Genomic DNA, 18,087 nt, shown 5'->3' with positions numbered 1-18,087 from the left:
ATTGCATATTTCTTTTTATTCTTAAAAGTAAAATAAAGTCCAAATTCAAATTCTTCCTCCGAACGTGCGCCATATTTGCTGATGACGTCACGACTGAATAAAAGAATGCAATGACAGAACAGTCAACACAGAACAACTCGACAGAATAAAAGTGGGTGTTGCTGTGTATGGTACGTATATGAGGATGGAGTAGTAAAGTATCAACGAAAAATTAATGTCCCATGTCAAAACAATTTTACTTTCATATGTTTTATTCCATTTTTTGTGTGTACCTTTAATTAACTATACTACGTTAGTGTATTGATTTATAATAATAACAAAAAAACCTAACGGTCATCATTCGTATAACCTTCTATTATCTGCTTAGAACATGTTTCGTACAATATGATTTACTTATGTTGATTTCTTTTACTATTAAAGTTGAATAATTTTTGAAGATCTTAATCACATTATGGACGCATTTGGAGATAATTTTGTGAGTAATGATGTCGAGGTCGACCCAGCAGCAGAATTTCTAGCGCGAGAACAAGATCAGCTGGCTGGATTAGAAGATGAAATTCCACCTGTTTCTACTGGTGCTTTGATTACTGAAGGTTGGATGTTTTTGATTATTATTAATTTGTGATCACTTTGTGATCATTTACTTTATAGTTATTGTTCTTGTATTTTGATTAAAGATGATGCAGTTTTAAATGTGCAGACTAGCAGTGAAAATGGAGGAAGCTTTGAAATGATTAATACCATTGATCAGCGTCCTGATCCAGTCGTTGGTAAGATATATAAATGCAAGTGATTATGTACCTTCAGTCTGAAATTATCATTTTTTGTTTAATAAAATACAGATAATCCAACTCCTCCACCAGCTCAAATAAAAGAAGAACCAGAAAAAATTAAAAAGTGGAGAGAAGAGCAAAAAGCAAGATTAGAACAGAAAGGTAGCAATAATTGACGAATTTTTTAATTGATCATTTATGAATAAATATTTTGTATTTGCAATAGATGCTGAAGAAGAAAAGAAAAAAGAAGAATTAAGAGAAATAGCCAAAAGAGAGTTAGAAGATTGGTACAAACACCATGCAGAAGCCATTGCTAAAACAAAAGCAACAAACAGGTAATTATCTTCATTTATACAAATACTTTACTGCTTTTTTGATAATGAATAATTAATCCCTCATGACTGTGTGAAATATAATTTTCGATTTGACGTAAACAAAACTCTGATACGTATTATTTTGATTTTGCTACTTAGGGAATCAGCCAAGTAAGTTTATAAAAGATCTTTGTATACATGCATGCTTACTCAAGTATTTAAAAACTACCTCAATGCCAGCCAGATTAAATAATATTAGAATTTGGACCCCAAAAAATATTCAAAAACAATCCCGATCATATTTTAATTTCACTATAATAAATATTTAACAAATATGCAAATTAGTGTCTATTGAGTTGTAAATAATTACATAAATTTATACAATTGTACACAAACGTTTTCGTAACAGTGAATCTACCTTTTCTGTAGATAATGTTAAAATGTTTTTCACATTGAATGGCAAGATAAAGTTTAGATAATGTATTAAAAAGTTTATATAACATATAATATAATAATTGTTAGATCAAAATTTCTCAGAGGCAAATAATTTTCTTCTGTAATTAGAAAAAGTAGAAAATCATTTATTTGTGCCATCAGTTCAACAATTAAAGTATACTTATGAAAGACTAATGTTTTCAGTTGCTGTTTGGAAACTTTTGACAATTGCATCATTTAATTTATACTCATTAGCTATAAAAATGTAATTGCATTAGTTATTTAAATAATTTCAGACACATATATTGTCTTTCAAAATATAGCCTCACTTTCCTTGCATGTTCCTTATTTCTATTTATAATAGTATATTGTAAGAACATCTCTACATTAGTTTATTTTTATGTTCTTATTATAGTACTTGAATATTTTTACTCCATGAAAAGCACTTTTTTTATTGGAAAATTCAATAATAAAAGAAAATGTTGCTACTCGATGATCGTTAATTTAACTATTAATTTCTCTTTGCATAATTGAAACAAACGTTATAGTGGTAGAAAAGAGGAATAAATTAATCAATGAACCGAAAGAAAAAACTCTTTAAACACATGCACGTTTTGCACCATAAGATTGTGCATGCAATCAAATTTGCCGAAAGTTATTAAGCATTTCATAATCACGAGCATTCATCATTCAAATTCGTTATCGTTTCATGTAAATCCGCTACATAATATAAAGTTGAAATAATAATGATGAAAAACATTATATTACAAATAAAGTAGTAGCTTCACGTATTAAGAACTCGAATGTTTTTTTGACAACTAGTTGTTTTTTATGATAATTATTTCAATTAGAAATGATATTTGATAGTATAAGTAATGATAATAATGAATCATTTTTATGATTAGGAATGCTGAAAAACAATTCGTAGCAGAGGCCGATGATATCGAGCCAGGAACCGAATGGGAACGTATAGCAAAACTTTGCGACTTCAATCCCAAATCATCAAGAACTTCGAAAGACGTATCAAGAATGCGCTCTATTATCTTACAACTGAAGCAAAATCCACCTCCATTAGTCAAAGCTTGAAGTAGTGAAGTCGACTCATTCCAATAAACAATATTGTATTCATTAGTAAATCAACATTCTTTTGTACATCAAATTCATGAGTATAAATAAATTATTATTATTATTATTATTATTATTGTTAAAGATGTACGGTACATTCATATACATACTCATTTTCTTTTTACGAATATCAACTTGACTTAAAGGTATAATTTAATAAAGCTCAACTTCTTGTCATTGAAAGTTTCGTTTATTAGATTGACTTTTTCGATTGTAAAAAAGATTTTTGATTAATTTTAATAAAAATTCAGTCTTAGTTAATTAATTTATCATTGTTGAAGTTATTTGCGGTTAAGCATGGCTAACCTTTTTTTTTATAAAAACCTCAAAACTTATAATAAATAAACGTCTCAATCATGCTAATTACATTTATTGGTATATAAAAAAAAGTTTTGTCGCACTCTTTACTTTTTCTTACATGCAGTATAAAATAGTACGAAAATATAGCTCTTTATGAGTCATTTATGTATCATTTGCAAACTTCATGTTTATAAAACCTAGCAGATCAACGCTCAATGACTGCGTTTACACATTTGTCACTAGTTAACTTATCATTGTATCAAAGTCAAAACATAATTTACTTAAAATTAATTTAATTTACTTTAAATTCTAATGAATCTATTATTGACTATATTAAAAAAGATACAAATCTTTGTTAAATTAAGTTTTGTGTTGGCTGTTAAATATTATTAGAATCAGAATACTGTGAAGTTGTATCTGATGATTTCTTTACATACATAGGAAGCACATTTGATTCCTCCAAAGTGAGTTGCTACGTTTCAGATGAAAATAATTTTCTTTTGAAAGGAATATGTTTTATTGTCCTGAAATAATAAATTACATTAGTTAACACATAAGTACGTAAACAAATAGACGTAACAATAATAAATATCTTCTAATAGTACCTTTCATAGATGTGATTTTTGCTAGCTAAAGACATTTCATGTCGCCAACGGTAGATGTACGGATATTTGCTTAAATCAATTTCAGTTGGGATAGCAGTAAAAACGGCAAAATCTATTTTAGTTGGCAATTTCCTAATTAATCATATTTTTTGTAAACAAATATTTATTATCAAATTAAAAAATGATGAAGTAGAATTAATTATTCTTACCCTTCTAAAAATAACTCTTCTTTTAAGTTGTCATCAGCTAAATCCATTTCTTCCTCATCAGATGATTCATCATTGCTTATACCATGTGAAGGAGATGAAGGTGGTGTTACAAAATGACAGTTATCTATAAAAACAATTATTGTAAAATATATAATTGAAAAGATATCTTTGAAAATATATTGATTAATCTCACCATCACAATCCTCATCCATCACGTTTTGTGATTCAAGTAAAAGAGAATTCAATTGGTTACATAGATTATTCAATTCTAATTTCGATTTTGGCTGAAAGATATTTATATATTAAATATTAGATTAAAGCTATAAGTGACAAACATGCAAAAATGAATTATCACTATGAGCAGATTACTTGTTCATCATCAGGAGTTGAACTATTTTGTTCATGCTCAAAAGATGGAGTTTTTTTTATATACTTTGTTTTTAAGAATTCTTCAAGCTTTGATAAACCATCATTACATCTCAAATCTGCAAAATCTTTAAGAAATGGCCAATACTCCTTCCATGACACATGGTGCTCTAAAGCTAAGTCTCTGATAAATTTATTTAATTAATTCAAGTGTTTCATTGTATAGAATATTTTAGTGAAAAAAAATAGAAATAAATTTTCACCAACCTGCCAACTCTTTCAAGACCTTTATCACTATCTTGTAACCTCAAAGACAAGTGCAAGCTTGGACTTCTGAGACCATTAGTTTCATTAGAAAATGGTGTTTTTTTATTTGGAGTTCCAAATAATCGTGGAGGAGTTTTCCATTTTTTTCTGAATTCTAAAGCTTGAGATTTCGTCATTGGGCCAGCAAAAGCTCGCACTTCAATTTTGGGATTGATTGGATTAATGTTAATTCGCTAAAATATATTAGATCACAGTAAAGAAATGAGTAAACTCATAAATAAAATATAGAGTAGCCATAGAAAATCCAAATTAACCTTACAGGAGGACTGACTGGGGAGAATGGTTCTCCAATAGTAGGCTGAAGACTGTTATCCTCAGCTCTCAAAACAGGCACATAATACTGTTCCTCTAACAAAGAGCGTATTTCATTAATCAACTCTTTGTCATCAATTGACTTTCTGCTGCATATAATCTGTGTAACAAAGAAAACATTGTAGAAAGATTGTAAATTGTAACTAGAAAATCTAAAAAAATATGTTTATTCAAAAACTAAGTTACATCTGCTGGTGTTTGTTGATACTTATTAAGTGGAGATCTCAGGCATTGAGGATAAGATAATAATGTTCTAACACACTCTTTCAAACCAAATTTAGTAGCAAAGTGTAATGGTGTCTCATTAAGTCCTTTATCTGGGGTGTTCAAATACAAATCTTGTAAAATACTAGCTCTATTAACATAAGTCTTTTTATCTGCATCTCCATAATATAAGCTAAGAAATTCTGGATTACCAACTGTATTTAAAATGAATTCACACATAGCTGGGTTTTGGGTAACTTTGACAGCAACATGCAAGGCATTGTAACGACAACCTTCCTACAATACACGTCAAAGTAAGCTTAATAATAATTATTGAAAATTGAGAAAAATGAAGCGAAAAATAAATACAAGTAGGTAAGAAAGAAAGTGATTTTATACTAACATGTAGTATTGCTGGAGTATCTCCACCACTGACCAAGTAACGTGGATTGTCCCATACTGTAGTTTTGACAAATTCAATATTATCTTGCTCTATCGCCTTTCTCAATTTTGTTAGATTTTGAGGCTTTGGTACTTTGAAACGGTTTTTCTCTTCTGTTAATACAATAGTGGGCACAGCATTAGCAAGAGGATTAGGTAAAACTGACTCGAGGCCATTCCGGGCAAACTCGCGAGCTTCTTCAATGTTTTTGAAGGTTTTTAAGCGACTTTTTTTGTGCTTTTTTATGATTTTTAAAGCCTCATTTTTGTCGCAATAAATATGAACTTTGCTGTCTGAAAATAAAGAACAATTCACGTATAAAAATAGAAAAACAGACATAAACGTGAGGTGAAGAATTAAAAAGAGATTGACAATGTACCTTCTGCTTCGACAAGAGTTTCCTCAAGAGGCAGATAAACCGCATGATAAACAGTTGGTTGTCGAGTCTCCATTTGCTTGCTGGTAGCTAGTTACTTTCAACTTCATAATCAGTAACGAAGACGAGAGAAAGTTTAAAGTTAAGAGGAACCCATATAAAAGAGAGAGAATCGGATTGACATTGATACAAGTCGACACAGGTGATAATAAACACCGATAAGCACACCACAATTATATTATATTCGATTCGATTATTCGTATTGTATTTAGGTAGTTGGAATTTTGCACACTTTGGAGGTTGGATTATTGGTTGAGCAGATTAAGTTAGAGCTCATAGCTTAAACTTAACTAATTTACTGCGCAAGCGTAGTGAAAAAACGCGAAATACACACTAATTATAAAAAGAAAATAATAAATGAATAATATGATATGTAAATATCTGAGTTTAGTTTGTCTATTGATGAAACTAAAAATACGATGGAATAACAACCGATCACTACCTAGCGTAGATATCAGCAAAACTGTGACAGTTATGACAGTATGACAGTTAAGTATAAGCGTAGTAAGTATTAAGATAACAGCACAGTAAGAGTATATACATACATACAATAATGTTTGTATTATACGAGGCAAACAACTGTATATAAGTGTGTTTATATATATGTTAAGGTCTTGACAGTGCGATGAACTAAGTAGAGTGTCGCTATGCACACCAGGCCTATTCTCGTTTGTTTCGAAAAGCAAGGTAAAGGTGATTCGAATGAACTCACGCGAATTTATGGCCCTCGCCACATATGCGCATACGCGCGCGTAAGAGGGCATACAAACGCGTACAAATCGCTAAAAATTTTGATAGTGCCAACAACAGAAAGTTACTACTATTCTTCGCATGCCCCAGACGAACACACTTACTCCCGGAACAAACGTATCATAACGCTATATTATTGAAGGTTATGATACGTTTGTTCCGGGAGTAAGTGTGTTCGTCTGGAGCATGCGAAGAATAGTAGTTACTTTCTGTTGTTGGCACTATCAAAATTTTTAGCGATTTGTACGCGTTTGTACGCCCTCATACGCGCACATATGCGCATATGTGGCGAGGGCCTATGAGGCAGGAGGAGAGGTACTTTTATTATTTAAAATAATTGCTCGGATCGCCAGAGCTGTGGCAAACAAAGACCGCACGACTAATGTTCGCGGCAGGAGCTTTGGTCTTTGAAGGTAATCTGGAACCCGCTCCGACAGCGCCAAAAATTAATGGTTTGCGTGAATGGTGCCAACTTTTGATTACACGCAGATTACAGGTGAAATGACCAGCAACCGCAGCACGATTGTCTGCTTCCGTGCTCGCAGTCTTTCGGTACCAAGTGTGGCGTCATCTGGTGCTGGCTCAACGCGCCGAAGAACTGCCACATATGTATATACATACGAATTACGAAGGCAATGTAGCATAGTGGGGAGAGATGAGCACACCATCGAGCAAGCAGCCAATCCTGTCCTCTCGTTAGCTGTGTGAAGAGCACGAAATGCACTTGAGTTCGCATAAGTACCTAGACCTACTCAGTCTAACCAGCGCATAACGCAAGCAATAAGCGAGTTACTAGTCTTGGCCAGCTCAGCTCAATTGGTGCAGCAGTTATAGAGTTCTCGCGGAAGATCGCAGAAAGCCATACATCGCAAAAGTGTAGTGCGATATAGATCTACAGCGTGACCTTGCAACTAAGCTCAGTGTGTCAGTGAGTGCAAACAGAGATGTAAACAAGCGTGCACAGTCATAGCTACAGGTGAGTGTGCACGGAGATTGGCGATCGTCGGTAAATTAAAGAGCTATCGACAAGTTGCTGCGCAGGATGAATCTGTCGTTCGCTGGCTGCGGCTTCCTCGGCATTTACCACGTCGGCGTAGCCGTCTGCTTTAAAAAGTATGCACCTCACTTGCTGCTCGACAAGATCAGCGGTGCCTCGGCTGGGGCTATCGCCGCTTGCTGCCTCCTCTGTGACCTTCCACTCGGTCAGTACACCTGCCTGCATTCATTTATCCGCGCTTCAAAGACTTGGCTTTAGCGTGCAGCGAGTAGCGTCGGGGGGAGTCGATATGAACGTACGATAAGCCGAGCATTCGCGGCAATAAATGTGTGCGCGCGTTTACAGAGGACGTCGATGCTACTCTTTGTTCGCGAACAAAGAAAGCGCCTGTTCCCAACGCCCCTTGTCTGTCTCGCTGGCTTTTATCTGTCAGCCTAAATCCTTGCGCTCGACCCGTTCCGACAACGCCAAAAATAAATGGTTTACGTGAATGGCGCAAACTTTTGATTACAGGTGAAATGACCAGCAATCTGTTGAAACTGGCAAGAGATGCACGAAAACGTACCCTTGGTCCCTTTAGTCCGTCCTTCAATGTACAGGAAGTCTTGCTTGACAGTTTGCAAAAGGTAGTAATCAACGGCTGCACTTGCGATCGACTAACGCGCGACGTAAAACCGTTGTTACCTTGCAGTTTCTGCCGGAGGATGCGCACCTGCGCGTCAGCGGCAAGCTCCACATCTCCCTGACCAGAGTCTACGATGGCAAGAACGTTATTGTGTCACAGTACGATTCACGGCAGGACCTGCTGCAGGCCTTGCTCGCCAGCTCGTTTGTGCCGCTGTTTTGCGGACTGCTGCCGCCTCGGTTCCATGGGATCCGCTACATGGACGGCGGCTTTAGCGATAACCTGCCTACGCTCGACGAGAACACCATCACCGTCAGCCCCTTCTGCGGCGAGAGCGACATATGCCCACGCGATTTGTCCGCGCAACTCTTCCACGTAAGCCAAAGTCCACTATTGCTCGATAACAGCTGTGCTTTGTTGATAATTGTCTTTCACAATTGTCAGGTGAACTTGGCCAACACGAGTATCGAACTTTCTCGCCAGAACATGTACAGGTTTGCCAGGATTTTATTCCCACCCAATCCAGAGGTGAGCTTTTTTTTATCGATGTATCCGTTTTTTTATTGCCTCCCGATTCGAACTAATCTCCGCAGATATTGGCGAATATGTGTAAACAAGGATTCGACGACGCTTTGAGATTTTTGAACCGAAACAGTCTCATCAACTGCGACCGCTGTCTTGCCGTGCAGTCGACTTTCGTCGTGTCCGAGACCATCGAGGACAGTTCAGCAGAGTTCGATCCTGAATGCCTGGAGTGCAAAATACACAGACAGGTACTGATAATTGTAATCTTTTTTGATCAGAGCCGAATGGATGTTTGATTGCGCTATGATTGTTCTGACATTCAGGAAGCCTCGGTTGCCAATTTGCCGGAAACGGTGATGATGATCTTCCAAGATGCCATCGACTCGGCAAACAAAGGTCTGATCAATTGGCTCTTTAAGCACAAAAGCGTGAAACTCTTGTCTTTACTGAGTTTACCATACACCTTACCCGCGGACGTTGTTTACGCTACGTTTACCAAGTAAGTATTTGCTCAGCAGAGTTCGTTGGCCCTTACGAGCCTACTATCCGATTTTGTCTTGTGTTATTATTTATTTACGCTTACTGAATTCTATGTATGTCAAATGCGTCATAGGTCAAGTCATCATCTCTTGAAATTGTTCTTTCTGTGAATCTCGATTGATAAGCGGCTTTCCAATACTGATAGCCCATTCAAACAACCTCTTTGTACTTGACTATAGACAAAAAGCATTTCGCGCAACTGCGCTTCTTATGCGTTCGCAGGCCTTGATTAGATAGCGCGCGCTGATCTTTATATATGTGTCGTTGGAAATAAACAACCGGCTTTAACATTGCCTGTTTGTTATTATTACTTTCTGCTTTTTACAGATTTATCTTCAACATGCCTAAACTTCAAAAAAGTCTTGTTCAAATGACCCGATACTTTTTGGAACAATTAAGCCTGTCATTTCCAAAAATAAATGTTTACTATCAACCTGTGCCTCAGACAATTAATTGCCACCTTAATATTATGGACTACCAATCTGGTACATCTTTTTCACATTATTCATCTACGTTATTTATAGCGAGACAAATTTTTCTTATTATTATATTTTTTTACAGATTTGTACGACGATAAATTAACGGATAAGTCAGTGTACGAACACCAAAAAAGCGGATTAAATTTGACTCTGGCCTACGATAATGAGTTAGTACTTTTTTTAATTGATCTCAAATAATTAGTTGATTTTGAAATTCATGATATTGTTGATAGTTTGTGAATATTTAAAAATTTATTTAGGAATAATTGGCCGATTTCGGAACCATCCGCTAACTGCGTCATAGATGTGTCAACAAATGCAGAACCAACCGCAAGGGATGCATTTGATATTTTGCAAGTATGTTTTGAAAAAAGAAAACTATTTCAAAAATAATCATTCATCTACTTTAGATTTCTAATTTATGTTTGTGTTTTTAGGTCACATCGGGTCAAGACGCTTTGACAGCATATTATTATATTGATGATGACAGTAAAGCCTGTTTTTCAAGAATGCTTGACGTCAATAACATGCAAAAAGAATCAGATAAAATGCATCCACTACGTGAAGAAAATAACTTTGAAATCTTAGAATCCAACGAAATGAGATAGTCAATTAATTAAGCGAAGAATAGTCAATGATATAAGTAATTTAATTATATCTTTTTTTATGAGCGCACTATTCATTGATAATTCAATAATGAAGAGCAATTATTGAACTTGGACGAGCTAGTATACAATTTCGAAATAATTAAAACTCGCCCAATTAATCTAATCTAAAATTTTAAATGAATACAGATATGCAGACAATTTTTATGCGCAAACGTATATTTATGAAGTAATTCATTTTTTAGCAAAATACCTACTAAGCGGGGAATTTTTGCGCAAACAAAATCTAGAAAAATGGCTCGATTTAGCTAATTAATCATTTTTTACAATGCAATGAATGGCCTATACAGTATTTACAATTATCTGTGAGCGGTGCATGAAGAAAAACATATTTTTTTTACTTCATACAGGTGTTTAAAACATTGTAGTCAAAAATTATTTTTACATGGACAACGATTATCTAGACTTAATGATATACAAATGAGAACTTTTTTAAGCAATTTTTGATGCGACAGGCAAACATTTTATAATATACTGTGCGTTGTCTAATGCTATACTGAGTCACACAGCCGGATCTGGGTGTTTTGTAATAAAGAATATTGTTCAAAACACATTATTTCTTCATTATCATTTCGTGAACCATTTTACATTATTCTTAATGAAGTTTCATTTTGTGTACATGAGTAAAAAAAATACAACGGTATGTTCAAGTATGAAATTCCATCAACTCGTTACAATTTGATTTAAATGTAAAAATATTTATTAAGAGAGATGCATCATGTAGCTGAAACGACTACGAAATCAGACATAGACTGGAGTTATAAAAAGATAGTTCGAGTAAAAATCAAAATTTTATTGTGTTTATTATATAAAACAAATTGTAAGTGTACGCGCTTTTTGTATCTTAATTAACGTATCTACAATAATCGTTGAATGTATATGGAGGAAAAATTGGCAGATGCAGATTGCGCAAGAAAAAAAGAAACCGATAAAGATTAACACTGAGCACATGTACAAGATTATTTGCGATTAAACCTTTTGACATTATGTTGGCGGCAACATTATTAACAGGGAAAGTTTTATATTACGACGAACGAAATTTTACAAACACGAGGTGCGAGCCTGTTAACGAATAGTTTTTCTTTAAATATATGTATATTCGTACGTGTGTGTCTGTATATATATATGTATATATATACTCACACATACACACACACACACTTTACAATGGAACGCTATCATTGGTTCGTCACAGCAGCACAGACAGAGTTGGCTGGAAAATTCAGCCTCTTTCTTCTTTCGAGTATAGAGATTATGGGCATGCGACAGCACGTTTACATATCTCAGCAGGCAGTGAAATGAAAAAGGCCGATGGTGGCTACTAGTCCCAGTAGATGAAAATACGTAACAGAGCCGATCATGAGTAGCGAAGCTCAGAGCAGATCGTCGCTGATGGTAGGGCCAGTGCCACTGCCTCGCGGCTGGATTTGCGCTCTTATCGGATTGGCGAGCGCACTGGCTCCTGCAGCTTTTTGCTGTTGCTGTGCTGCCAGGTGCTGCTGCAACTGTTGGAGCTGCAACCGATAATTGCGAGACTTTACAATACGTGACAAATAATTGAGCGACTGTGCGATTGGCGGCAACTTACCTGTTGCGGCGACAAACCAGCCACAGCGTTTAGAGTTGCGGGTTGGGCGTTACACTGGGCTGACCTCGCGTTCAGAGTTTTAGCGAGTAGCGTCTGCTTGTTGGCAATACTCGATATCGCTGATGGAGAGGAAGATGCGCTTGCTTGACTTGTCATCAGCATTGGTTTCGAAGCAGCCACTGCGCATTAATTAGTCAATTATTCAGAATTCTTTTTTACTTGTAGACGATATTGTTTTGTTTTGCATTCATTTCACTAACCTACAATGGGTGTCAGAATTTGCTTATTTCTCGATAACACCAGCTGATTGGCGGTGACCGTTTTCGAAGCAGCCATTAATTGATTTGGCAGCGCTTTACTCTGAGCTCCTGGTACTTGACGTGCCATTTGGCCAACTCTGGATCTTGGCGATCCGACAAGCTGTATGGCTTGTCCTCCCTGTATACCAGGGATTTAACGATGAAAAAATTCCTTGGTAAATAGATTTTGTAAAGAAAGATAGTTTTACCTGTGCCAATGTTACTCCCGCACTGTTACCACGTATGCTTTGTTGAGTTAAGCCTTTTACCCCGGACGGTATGAGTTGCGCTGTGACCATTGGAATTTTCTTAGCACACATTCAATAACTAGATCTAATTATTGCAATTTCATGTAGAAATGTGTTCTTACCGATTGGTAAAGATAGGTGAGCATTAGCAGGATTCGTTATCACGACTGTGGGAGTGTTTCCAGCGGCAGCAGTGGTCACTATAGTTGCAGGTACCATCTAGATAACAAAGCAAAGGTTGACAGTTTACGATAAATAAACGAGAGTTGTTAATCGAAGATTATTTGATAAAAGTACAAATGAATGAATTACACTAGAGACAGTCGAACAAGTGTTAGTCGCTGAGGAAATTGGAAGCGATACGATAACTCCTGTTGGAGTGACAACATTGTTGCCTGGCGTCGCTGCAGAAACGTTCAAAGACATTGTGATTGGTTGCGATAGACCGGGAATGGAGACCTGTACCGTAGTAACGAGGGACGATCAATCGACGATGAAGATATCGTGGGAGAGAAAAAAAAAACAATGAACAACAAAAATGTGGTTAGTAATGGTTGAAGTATGTGCGGAGCATGGAGAAGAGATGAGTTATATGATGGAATGGAATGGAATGGAACGGAACGAAACAAAACGATGAATGGAAATATAAAGAAAACCTGAACGTTTTGAAGGCCGTTGATGGGATTTTGCAAGCCGGAGAGGTTGACACCCTGGAGATTGACGTTAGCCGAGGCTTGTTGTTGACTCTGCTGGAGTGGAGGAGTGGCGGGAGGCGGACTAGTCATCGGACTATTAGGTTGACTGCCCTGTTGATTCTGTGAGGAGGCAGTCAGCCTCTCGAAGAGAGATGAGGCCGCCGTGATGCCGGGCACCGAGTTGTCTTCGTTCGGAGTACCTGATGATTTAAAAAATCAATATTAGTTTACATGGCATGCTTTTTAACAATTGGAATTGAACAGATGCTTACCGGCTAATAGTGCCGAAAGACCTGGCATAGACAGACCTAAAGTGGAACTCGGATCCTGCACACGAGCCAGTCTAACTGCAGTTGCTTTGACTGGTTGCTGCTTTGCCAATTGATTTGCCGTCAAAGCCGAGCTAAAACTTACTCTGACTTGACCAGTTGTACTGGGAACTGTGATAAGATTGCCTTGGCCTAAAACCCTCTGTGGTAAACTGCCAGCGTTTAACGAAATTCGCCGAGATTGTTGATTTTTCTGCTGTAAATTAGCTGGTGCGCTGTTCAGCAGACTGAGGATAGCTGCGTTGTTTGATTTTGGAGCAGTTTGAGGAGCTGGGTTGCTCAGTACTGAAGCGACAGGAGACGGCGACGTCGAGGACGCCGCCGCTTGAGCAGCGGCTGCAGCTGCGGCGGCGGCCGCTTGAGCTGCAACATTAGTTCCGTTACAGCATGAAAATGTATAATTGAAATATTGCAGCAATAATCGTATATTAACTAACCTGCTTGTTGTTGAGCTGTAAACTGCTGAGCAGAATTCATAAGTGACGTCGCCAGAGCGCTAATAGCTAAATTTGTCGAATTCCGTGCCGCATCACTATCACTATCATCATTTAAGCTATTCAGGGCTCCCGATTGTAATTGCGCTTGCTGAAATTCAATCAAGTCGTAGGTTTTCGGTGTCGGTATATAATTAAAAAATGTGTATAATTTGTTGTATTAATGAATAATGAACTAACCAGAACGGATACATTGGAAGAAGCGGTAGGAACTGTCGTCGGTGCTGCTTTTTGTTGGAAGACTAGAATGTTGGCGGATCCGTTACAGGCGGCTATGTCGGCGGTCGAAAGCGCAACCTTGGCTGTATTATCTAAATTCTGCGAGCCAACCGTTGGGATGCGCGCCACGTTCACCTGTTGCTGCTGATCCACATTCAAATTCACCCCGTCGTCACTTTGAACAATCCCAGTTAAACCTTGCGTTACTGCGCCGTCTAAGCAGTTGAGCAAACTTGCTACTGCTGGCTGCTGCGTCACTGTAGGTAATTGTGCTTGTGGTTGACTGGATTGTTGCTGAGGCTGCTGTTGTCTCACAGCCGCTTCGGTGATAGCTTTGATGGAATTTGCCACTTGACCTGCTAAACTACTCAGTTGGTTGCCCGATAACGAATTCAAGTGTCCTTGCGTTCTAGCCGATAGAATCTACATGAGAATAAGAAATGGCTTAATTTCAACTCTAGATCTATAAAACATTCGTTGAAAAATGTATTCTAACGAACCTGCTGTGCAACACGCTGAGACTGCGATTGTTGTAAATGCTGAGCAGCCAGTTGCGTCTGTTGAGAGATGAAAGAAATTTCGATAAGAATTTAGGATTGCAATAAGAATACAAATGAATTGTTAGAAATTGGTCGTACCTTGACTTGTTGGACGAGACGTTGTGCGTTTGAATTGTGTTGATGCTGCAGTGCCTGTTGTTGTTGCTGCTGCTGTTGATGCATCCTCTGCATACTTGGTGTACAAGTAACACGAGGAGCTTGACCGGGCACGATATGTTGAATTTTGACATTCTTTCTACCTTCCTCGGTAAAAATTTCCGTGAACTGCTGAATGTAGTGATTAGCTTGCCCTCGCGTGCCCAAGATAAATCTAATAAAACGTGAATTCGGGTGATGCAAAACCAATTAATGGTCGGCTCCATCGAACTAAACAATTACCTGCAGGAAGAACCCTTCTTTTCGGCTTCTCGGTAGTCTATATCTACGTAGAGCTCGCCCAGATACTCGGAATTCGAAGGTCGCTGTAGTATAGACAATTTGATGTGGTAAATCCGACCTTGACCTCTCTCCGTCTCCAGTATGTACTCCTCGATAAGTTGCGGCAAGCAGTCTTTGGTTTCTCTGGGCTGCTCGTAAGCCTTAGCGTACCTCAGTACGTCTATTGGGCTGCTTGGAGGAGAAAGCGCCGGGACCGGGAGACACGGCGCTGGGACAGTGGTACTGAAGCTGGCCGATCCCGAACCAGTCGAACACGGCTGACTGGTGCGCTTCGTGCGAAGCCTCTGCATGAGATCTTGAATGGTGATGCCTTCAGGCTGGGCAAGCTGTTCAAGCTTGCGTTTACGGTTGAGCGTGACCTGCGAGAACTTGCGAGCTTGTCGCACAAGCTGCTGTGAGGCGAGAAGGGACTTGCACTGTCGCAGCCGACTGCTCGTCAGGCCGGCAATGGGATTGGGGTCAAGACAGAGTGGGCCCTGCGTCGCCGCGACGATCTGCGATTCTAGTACTAGTCGTTCTTCATGGCTCCAATCGCCGTCACTCGTCAGCGCCGACACGTCCGACAATATGCTCTGTATTCAAATTAGCGTCTGCGTGAATCGACCACTTACAAGGTGACTCCACGAGATAGTTTACCTGCGTGCTAGGCTTGAGGAGCACATGATGCGTCTCTGGATTATTGTGCGGATACACCCGCCGATAGTCTCGTACCTCGGCGATAATACAGCCATCATAGAATAGCTGCGAGTTGTTCGCCTCGAGCTGCTCCGCTAGGACTCCCGGCAGTTGACCGTTGTCGATGCACGTCAGTAATTCGCCCTGCTCATAACCCATCAACTGCGTCTCCGACACTGATCCTACGCTTGCATCGGACGCGATTCCCAGCTTGTCATATTGCAGGCCCTTCTGTCCACTGTTTAACAATCAAATTTCATAATGTGTCCTAAACGTATGCTCAACCTTTCAACTTCTCTTTTACCTGTTTCTCACAGCCAATGAGTATCCTTTGTTGCCAGCATAAAGGTTCACAATCAGCGTGTGCAGGCCATCCTTTTGCACCAATTTGCCCAGAAGGTCATCTTCATTTTCCAAATTATTCTATTTTATTAAACATTTTAGAAAAAATGCACAATTATGATACATAATCAAAAATAAGTAGAGAATATTATAAGGGCTGTAAAAATTACCAAAACAGAGTCAGAATTGGCATGGGGACCATTGGACAACTCCTCAAAGTATAGCTTTGTTAGTTTACATTGGATGCTCTGCCGGGAGCTGATTGCCTGATCTTTTTTTTGACTTAAAACCACTTTGGACAAGTTGCCCACTGTAATTTCTAAGCCTCCTTGGTTTTGGCTTTGAGAATCTCGTTGACTTCTAGATATCTGGTTTATCATTGGCTTTAATAAATCAAACTTATTAATGGAAATTTGATGGATATTTATTACAGAATTTAGTTAATAAGCTTAGCATTTACCTGGACCTGCCGGCAAGCATCCTCTAGACTATAAGCTGGTTCGATCATCATTATGAACTGGCTTGAATTGGTAACTCAACGTCATATCTTACAATGGACAACAACTGTTGGTTGTTATCTGAAAAACAAGAAATACATGCATTAAAATTGTTAGTTCTAAACAAATGCACAAGATAAACATGAAAGTTGGATATAAAAATCGTCACCTGACAATGCAATAAGTGCCAAGTAAGCATACAAGCAACTGAGAAGTCATTAAGACTTATTCATGTCTTGAATTGACAAAGTCCCTAGTCACATAACCTCGAACCAAAATAGAACGAACCAAAGTACTTTGAACGGACTGCTTCCGTGGTTTCATTTGAACACTCGACACAAATATATCAATTTTACGTAGTCGATTCGACTGCAGGAACGTAAAAAACACCACGTGTGAGCGAGTTGACACTGCAGTTTAGCGAGCTATCGCGACTCAATTACACAGTGTGACAGTGTTTCTTTGAATGGGATGCGCGCAGATGGAACAGGCTTGACACACAGAGCTTGACACTGTCAATAGTCCGGGCTAAAGTGACAATCGAGATCGAGGTCCGTTAAAATTGGCACAGAACGCAAAACCGTCAAGATAGCAGTAGGCTAAATACTGTAATTTGTGTATATCGGGAGTAAAGTTATTACTGCGCTGTGGATAAGATGCTGATGGACGAGGAGAGAGAGCTCAAGTTATTGTTAACGAATCGATTTTGGAACCAAGTATGATTGCCTCAGACGCTTGATCACGCGCACATCAGCTTGTTATTCAGCAGTAGCTGAGATTCCATAAAAATACACTGGTTTCAGCGAGCCCGAGTATAAATCGAGCTTTGAGAGAGCGGCGGCAGATTCGCTTATAAACTCGGGTAAGCGTGGGGCCCCAGACTTCGCAGTTCAGACTGGCCACCTTCACTCGGTAGTAACACGCGTACACACGCGGAAGGCGCTCTCTATCTCACGGTAATGGTAGAAAAGAGAAGATATCAACAATTAACGTCCTAATCTGCAAATGGTCAATGACGCGGAGTGCAATGAACAATATACTGCGAGTTAGGCGGTTGTCTGCATTGACCGAATTCAAAACGGAACGCCACTGTCCGTGCATATCGTTTATTTACACGCGCAGCTGATTCTCAGGCTGTTCTAAATTTATAAAAAGTGAGACTGTCATTTGTCGGCATCGGTAATATGTTGTGTCTGTAGAATAATCGTCCAATCTGAAGTCAATCCAACACAACAATCGATTAATTTAACAAGAAATTATTAGTATAATCA

General features: G+C 38.3%; 4 protein-coding genes across 8 annotated transcripts; 2 read left to right on the top strand and 2 right to left on the bottom strand.

Moving 5' to 3' along the window:
* The first annotated feature begins 182 nt into the window (after window positions 1-182).
* LOC131662802 (clathrin light chain) lies at window positions 183-2,612 on the top strand. Its single transcript, XM_058932741.1, has 6 exons — window positions 183-593; window positions 678-770; window positions 843-935; window positions 1,000-1,111; window positions 1,250-1,261; window positions 2,431-2,612. Exons 1-6 carry the CDS (start codon window positions 452-454, stop codon window positions 2,609-2,611), a joined length of 633 nt encoding a protein of 210 aa, XP_058788724.1. The 5' UTR covers window positions 183-451; the 3' UTR covers window position 2,612.
* Window positions 2,613-3,336: 724 nt separating this feature from the next.
* LOC131662799 (ankyrin repeat and LEM domain-containing protein 2 homolog) lies at window positions 3,337-6,691 on the bottom strand. Of its 2 annotated transcripts, none has more exons than XM_058932733.1 (11): window positions 6,397-6,691; window positions 5,795-5,895; window positions 5,377-5,708; window positions 4,956-5,270; window positions 4,717-4,869; window positions 4,398-4,630; window positions 4,134-4,314; window positions 3,958-4,048; window positions 3,765-3,888; window positions 3,556-3,687; window positions 3,337-3,474 (listed from the first exon to the last, which is right to left on the bottom strand). In XM_058932733.1, the coding sequence occupies exons 2-11, from the start codon at window positions 5,865-5,867 to the stop codon at window positions 3,423-3,425; spliced, it is 1,686 nt and encodes a 561-aa protein (XP_058788716.1). In that variant the 5' UTR covers window positions 5,868-5,895; window positions 6,397-6,691; the 3' UTR covers window positions 3,337-3,422. The 2 variants fall into 2 exon arrangements, with proteins under 2 accessions (XP_058788716.1, XP_058788717.1); XM_058932734.1 differs by having other exon boundaries at window positions 6,401-6,691.
* A 184-nt stretch (window positions 6,692-6,875) lies between these two features.
* On the top strand, window positions 6,876-10,957 carry LOC131662801 (patatin-like phospholipase domain-containing protein 2). 3 transcript variants are annotated; one of them, XM_058932739.1, is made up of 11 exons: window positions 6,877-7,577; window positions 7,643-7,803; window positions 8,112-8,224; window positions 8,290-8,598; window positions 8,668-8,751; window positions 8,817-8,996; window positions 9,072-9,247; window positions 9,616-9,773; window positions 9,850-9,934; window positions 10,028-10,124; window positions 10,205-10,957. In XM_058932739.1, exons 2-11 carry the CDS (start codon window positions 7,644-7,646, stop codon window positions 10,373-10,375), a joined length of 1,533 nt encoding a protein of 510 aa, XP_058788722.1. In that variant the 5' UTR covers window positions 6,877-7,577; window position 7,643; the 3' UTR covers window positions 10,376-10,957. The 3 variants fall into 3 exon arrangements, with proteins under 3 accessions (XP_058788723.1, XP_058788722.1, XP_058788721.1); XM_058932738.1 differs by having other exon boundaries at window positions 7,632-7,803; XM_058932740.1 differs by lacking the exon at window positions 10,205-10,957 and having other exon boundaries at window positions 6,876-7,803; window positions 10,001-10,126.
* On the bottom strand, window positions 10,745-17,905 carry LOC131662798 (transcription factor SPT20 homolog). Of its 2 annotated transcripts, XM_058932731.1 has the most exons (18): window positions 16,986-17,905; window positions 16,780-16,897; window positions 16,490-16,702; window positions 16,282-16,400; window positions 15,939-16,215; window positions 15,243-15,874; window positions 14,943-15,174; window positions 14,805-14,861; window positions 14,266-14,727; window positions 14,029-14,176; window positions 13,535-13,954; window positions 13,224-13,462; window positions 12,880-13,026; window positions 12,690-12,786; window positions 12,529-12,608; window positions 12,281-12,458; window positions 12,021-12,199; window positions 10,745-11,946 (listed from the first exon to the last, which is right to left on the bottom strand). In XM_058932731.1, the coding sequence occupies exons 2-18, from the start codon at window positions 16,828-16,830 to the stop codon at window positions 11,806-11,808; spliced, it is 3,672 nt and encodes a 1,223-aa protein (XP_058788714.1). In that variant the 5' UTR covers window positions 16,831-16,897; window positions 16,986-17,905; the 3' UTR covers window positions 10,745-11,805. The 2 variants fall into 2 exon arrangements, with proteins under 2 accessions (XP_058788714.1, XP_058788715.1); XM_058932732.1 differs by lacking the exon at window positions 12,880-13,026.
* Window positions 17,906-18,087: the final 182 nt, after the last annotated feature.

This window comes from Phymastichus coffea, unplaced genomic scaffold (genome assembly GCF_024137745.1).
Source record: "Phymastichus coffea isolate CEN01 unplaced genomic scaffold, Cenicafe_Pcof_1.1 PCOF00028, whole genome shotgun sequence".
NCBI classification, from domain to species: Eukaryota; Metazoa; Arthropoda; class Insecta; order Hymenoptera; family Eulophidae; genus Phymastichus; species Phymastichus coffea.
This window is presented reverse-complemented; position numbering and strand designations above follow the sequence as displayed.

What these genes read in the sequence shown, in the direction of transcription:
- LOC131662799 (XM_058932733.1), bottom strand. Translation starts at nt 5,867, where the DNA reads ATGGAGACTCGACAACCAACTGTTTATCATGCGGTTTATCTGCCTCTT. An exon ending in GAAGAGTTATTTTTAGAAGG is followed by an intron (nt 3,688 to 3,764) that starts GTAAGAATAATT and finishes ATGATTAATTAG; the next exon opens with GAAATTGCCAACTAAAATAG. An exon ending in AAAAATCACATCTATGAAAG is followed by an intron (nt 3,475 to 3,555) that starts GTACTATTAGAA and finishes TTATTATTTCAG; the next exon opens with GACAATAAAACATATTCCTT.
- LOC131662801 (XM_058932739.1), top strand. Translation starts at nt 7,644, where the DNA reads ATGAATCTGTCGTTCGCTGGCTGCGGCTTCCTCGGCATTTACCACGTC. An exon ending in TATTCCCACCCAATCCAGAG is followed by an intron (nt 8,752 to 8,816) that starts GTGAGCTTTTTT and finishes TAATCTCCGCAG; the next exon opens with ATATTGGCGAATATGTGTAA. An exon ending in ACTCTGGCCTACGATAATGA is followed by an intron (nt 9,935 to 10,027) that starts GTTAGTACTTTT and finishes AAATTTATTTAG; the next exon opens with GAATAATTGGCCGATTTCGG.
- LOC131662802 (XM_058932741.1), top strand. Translation starts at nt 452, where the DNA reads ATGGACGCATTTGGAGATAATTTTGTGAGTAATGATGTCGAGGTCGAC. An exon ending in TGGTGCTTTGATTACTGAAG is followed by an intron (nt 594 to 677) that starts GTTGGATGTTTT and finishes TTTTGATTAAAG; the next exon opens with ATGATGCAGTTTTAAATGTG. An exon ending in GCGTCCTGATCCAGTCGTTG is followed by an intron (nt 771 to 842) that starts GTAAGATATATA and finishes AATAAAATACAG; the next exon opens with ATAATCCAACTCCTCCACCA.
- LOC131662798 (XM_058932731.1), bottom strand. Translation starts at nt 16,830, where the DNA reads ATGATGATCGAACCAGCTTATAGTCTAGAGGATGCTTGCCGGCAGGTC. An exon ending in AAGAAGGGTTCTTCCTGCAG is followed by an intron (nt 15,175 to 15,242) that starts GTAATTGTTTAG and finishes ACGTTTTATTAG; the next exon opens with ATTTATCTTGGGCACGCGAG. An exon ending in CTTCCAATGTATCCGTTCTG is followed by an intron (nt 14,177 to 14,265) that starts GTTAGTTCATTA and finishes ATTGAATTTCAG; the next exon opens with CAAGCGCAATTACAATCGGG.